Consider the following 5,000-nt stretch of genomic DNA (forward strand, 5'->3'; position numbering starts at 1 on the left):
CTCTCCCTCTGCTTCCCTTTCCTCTCTTTCCCTATCTTCTCCTCTCTCTCTTCTCTCTCTCAATCCTTTCTCATGCTGATTCCTCTATATCCATTTTCTTCTTTCCCACTTCTGTCTCTCATTTCTCACATCTGCCATCTCTTCTTTTCTTTACATTCCCCTTCTCTCTTTTTCATTATTTTCTATCATCCCATCTCCTTTCTCCTCCTTCCCTCCTTTCTCTCTGTCTCCCTTTGTTTCAGTCCCCACTTTTCTCTCTTTCTTTCTTCTCTCTCTCTCTCTCTCTCTCTCTCTCTCTCTCTCTCTCTCTCTCTCTCTCTCTCTCTCTCTCTCTCTCTCTCTCTCTCTCCTTCCCCTCATCCCCTTCCTCTTCCCTTCCCCCTCCCTCTCCCTCTCCCTCTCCCTCCTTCCTCTTCCCTTCCCCCTCCCTCTCCCTCCCTCCATCCATCCCTCTCTCCTTGTCTCCCTCTCTCTCTCTCTTACCTCTTTTTCCCTTCCCTCTTCTCCCTCCCTTCCCTTCCCCTCCCTTCCCCTTTTCCCCTCCCTTCTCTCTCTCTCTCTATCTCTCCTCTCTCGCCTCCCTTCCCCTTTTCCCCTTCCCCTTTTCCCTCCTTTCCTTCTCTCCCTCCTATCCCCCCTTCCTTCCTTTTTCCCCTCCCTCTCCCCTCCCTCCCTTCCCCTTTTCCCCTCCCTTCCCCTTCCCCCCTCTCCCTTTTCCCCTCCCTCCCCCTCTCCCCTTCCCCTTTTCCCCTCCCTCTCCCTCCTTTCCCCCTTTTCCCCTCCCTTCCCCTCCCTCTCCCCCTCCCTTCCCCCTTCCCCCTTTCCCCACTGTCCGAATAACGGCCAATTTTTTTTCTCCTCTTTGTTTGCTCTCGTGTACTTCAGTAGCGTCACGAGTGCAGCCCACTTTTACGATGGAGAGGATTGAGCTTTTGATATATGCTTTAGTGCACGCAGAGAGAGAGAGGGGGGGGTGGGAGGGGGAGGGAGGGAGGGATATATATATAAATGCATATATATATATATATATATATAAAGAGAGAGAGAGAGAGAGAGAGAGAGAGAGAGACAGAGACAGAGAGAGAGAGAGAGAGAGAGAGAGAGAGAGACAGAGAGAGAGAGAGAGAGAGGGAGAGGGAGAGGGAGAGGGAGAGAGGGAGAGGGAGAGGAGAGAGAGAGAGAGAGAGAGAGAGAGAGAGAGAGAGAGAGAGAGAGAGAGAGAGAGAGAGAGAGAGAGAGAGAGATAGAGAGAAGAAAGAAAGAAAGAAAGAAAGAGGAGGGAGGGAGGGGGAGAGAGGGAGGGATATATGTATATATGTACATGTATATATATATATATATATATATATATATATATATATATATATATATATATATATATATATATATATATATATATAATATATATATATATATAAAATATATATATATATATATATATATATATATATATATATAAATATATATATATATATATATATATATATATATAGGGAGTGAGAGAGAGAGAGAGAGAGAGAGAGAGAGAGAGAAAGAAAGAGAGAGAGAGAGAATGCGTATCAGCATAGGGCGTGTCTGCGCGTAAACAAATGTAAACAAATACGAAAGTAACGTACAAAGAGAAGGAAACTGACCTAAAGAATTGAAGACGAAAAAAGAAAAACATAAAAAATAAAATAAATAAATGTGACGAAGAGCAGAGCGAAGAGAAGGTCAGTGATCTCACTTGGCGAAATTCGGTACACGTTGTTAGCGAACGCGGCCAAGCTACAACACGTGGCTTGTCATGTACCGCTATTTTAACTATTAATTATCACATGGCCGTAAACAATGACGAGGAGTTTGAAGGGTAAGGCGGGGAAGTTATTTTCAATAGGTAGGTGCGGTCTGCGAGAACTGAAGCGGCGTGAGAAGTGTAAAAAAAAGTGACAAGACATTAGCTGATCATGCTCTGAATATCGTACTGTGCCTGATAACCAGATCTGCTAAATTTAACGTGATATAATAATACATTAGAGGTTACATATGTGTATATATATACATATATTTTTTTTTCTACGAATTTTGTATCAAAGCAGCTATTTAGTTACGATGAATAAGCAATAATTGAGTTCGTAATCAAAATGTTGGACCGCATCTAGTCGACATAAACCCACTCTGCTCCCTTATTGTTTGTTTTTTGGCGAAGATAATTTCCTTTGCAAGGTCACGTCCTCTACTAATGATAAAGAACTCGAAATCCCTTCCGAAAACAGTAATTATCCAGGTAGTTACGTCGTGACCTTGTTTTTCCAAAGAATATACTTTACGCGCGCAAAACATGGCTGTCTCCCTCCGCTTCTAGCATTGGTGACGCAAAAGATGCTATATTTACCTCGTGAAATTTGCATTTATCATATCCCTATGAGTATATTCTACATCATATTTCCATTTCTTGTCATGCTAGAGGAAAATTAATAGCACTGCTATCATTACTCAGCAAATATTCAAAGTTGCATACATAGACGAACGAAATGTAGGAACAAGGTTAACAACATTCATATGCAGAAAACACAATGGAGTGAAAGAAAGAATTTATATAATACATGTTATATCATAGATGTTGTACCTATACATACGTGTGTTTATATGTGTGTTTTATACGAGAGTGTATATATATAATAACATAACTTATATCCCAATGTGTGTATCTCTGTGCATACAAAAATGCACAATATGCATTCCTGAACAGTCAGGCTTTAACAAGAAGCATGTTATATCAACATTATATTCCCATAAATGTATGCATGCCCTTGACCGTTCTTGTTAACATTTTATCAAGGACTAACCTTTTTTTTTTGGCCGCGAACAAAGCGATTATAAAGAAAACGGCGAGAGATAAAATGAAAGAGAGAGAGAAAAAAAGACAATGACAATGCGCCAAAACAGAATAAGGAAACAGGACCATTGCGAAATGACATGAAAAGAGGAAGGTTTTAGAATGAGAAAAAATAAGATAGATGACGAGATTAGATAAGAAACGGAAGTAAAAAATAAAAGATAAAAAAAGAATAGCAGAATATTATTATCGGCAATTTTGTTTAAAAAAAAAGAAAGGAACGGAACTGAGAAAAAAGGCATAAACGATAATAATCACATACAAATAACGACACTAACAAGAAAAAGAGAAAGAAAAATGAAAGAGAAAAAAATATATATATACATATATCTATGTATATTCTAACATATATAAAATGTTAGAAAGAACATAGTAAAAAACATTAACATTAACAAAACGCGCACACACAAACTTACCCCAACAATACACCAGCATAAAACTGAAATACTGAGCAGCCATATTGCCTTCCTCGCCGCCATCTTGAAAGGCTGGGGGTCGGCGTAGGCGGGGGGGGGGGGGTCCCTTGGGGTGGGGTTTATTGCAATAACATCTTCGTACGAAACCTGGCTGTGGAAGAGAAAGGTGAGGTTATTTATTATGATATTGATAATTACAGAAATAAGAATACTAAATATTGCAGAAAGAAATAGGTCGAGTGTAATAGTGATAACGATTATAGTGACATTGATAAAAACAATGAAGAAAATACAAAAAAAAAATATTGACGTTAATGATAAAAACAACAATAACAGGAACATAAAAAGAAATGATAATAATGGTAACAAGACGGATATTAATGACAATAACAATAATATTGATAATGTTGACAACAGCAATAATAATATCATTGATAACCCTAATGATGATAATAATAATAATGATGCAGAATAGAATAATAGTAGTAGAAGCAGTAGTAATAGTAGCAGCAGTAGCAATGATAATAATAATAGTAATAATATTAACAATAATATTAATAATGACGATGATGATGGCAATGATATTAATAATGACAATGGTAAAAAATGAAGATGATAACTGAATTAATGATGAAAATAATTTTAATAATAATGATAATATAGTAATAACAATGGTAATAACGATAATGATAGAAACGGTAATAGCAACAATTATAAGTATCTTTTTAAGAGAGGTAATTACGAATAAGAGTAATCCATTATACCGAACTCATTAACCAAATTCTCCTTACACTGAAAACCATCACATTTAAACAAGATTTTAGACGTTAATATACAAAACTGCACAAAAGTTATGGAATTAAATAACATACGATGGCTGAAATGCCTGACAGACACATAGGACGGGCGTAACTTTAAAATGTTCTATTGTGATAAGGAAGTGCTTTTGGTATGTGGATTAATTAATATTATTTCATGATTTATATATCAGACTGCGATGTTGTTGTCGCCTGGTGTTGGTGATGCTGGGTAGATAAATGTGATTATTGTTATTGTTATTTTTGTAGATCTTTTAAATTACTGACGGTTTCATAACCATTGTTTTATTGCAAAGAATAAATGTCGATTTTTTCTCATTGGTAAAGTGTTTCAAAAGAAATGTGATGCGATTTAGAAGATATATTGTTGACATTTCCGGTTATCGAATTTTGGCGCCAAATTTTACTTTAGGTTAATTTGGTAACTCTTTTTTCATGATGATAAAGAATCCCACTAGTGGTAATGATAATAAGTTTAATGATGATAAGATTCATTGCAAGTAAGCGAAGCTTATGTTTTTTTTTTTTTATGATGGGACTTTGTATATGATGATATTTTCCATATTATAATTTTCTCATTTGTCTATTACATTATCTTAAAATCTCGTTAGATATGTGCTAATGTTACCCAGGCTATGTGTGTGTGTGTGTGTGTGTGTGTGTGTGTGGTGTACATATGTATGCACGTATACACAAATATCCCCTTGATATTACCACAGAAACCGCTTGAGAGTCGGATAAGGAAAACTATATCACCATCAAAGGATCGGGTTTTTGTTCAGCCTTATATCAAAGTGCCAGATGATGAATAAGCACCATAATGGCCCAGTTGTCACTCCCGAATCGACTATTGTTGATTGTGGATGGAGGATGAACTACATGTATGAC

The 5,000-nt window shown here is 36.9% G+C and overlaps 1 protein-coding gene across 2 annotated transcripts in view; it reads right to left on the reverse strand.

Moving 5' to 3' along the window:
• Window positions 1-5,000, reverse strand: part of LOC113823018 (A disintegrin and metalloproteinase with thrombospondin motifs adt-1-like) — a 45,320-nt gene that overhangs the window by 32,855 nt on the left and 7,465 nt on the right. For both annotated transcript variants that reach the window (XM_070140968.1, XM_070140969.1), the window contains exon 2: window positions 3,295-3,445. In XM_070140968.1, the coding sequence (XP_069997069.1) occupies window positions 3,295-3,357 (63 nt within the window). In that variant the 5' untranslated portion in view covers window positions 3,358-3,445. The remainder of the gene's footprint in view (window positions 1-3,294; window positions 3,446-5,000) is intronic.

The sequence above is a fragment of the Penaeus vannamei genome, chromosome 27 (assembly GCF_042767895.1).
Source record: "Penaeus vannamei isolate JL-2024 chromosome 27, ASM4276789v1, whole genome shotgun sequence".
In the NCBI taxonomy this organism is placed as follows: domain Eukaryota; kingdom Metazoa; phylum Arthropoda; class Malacostraca; order Decapoda; family Penaeidae; genus Penaeus; species Penaeus vannamei.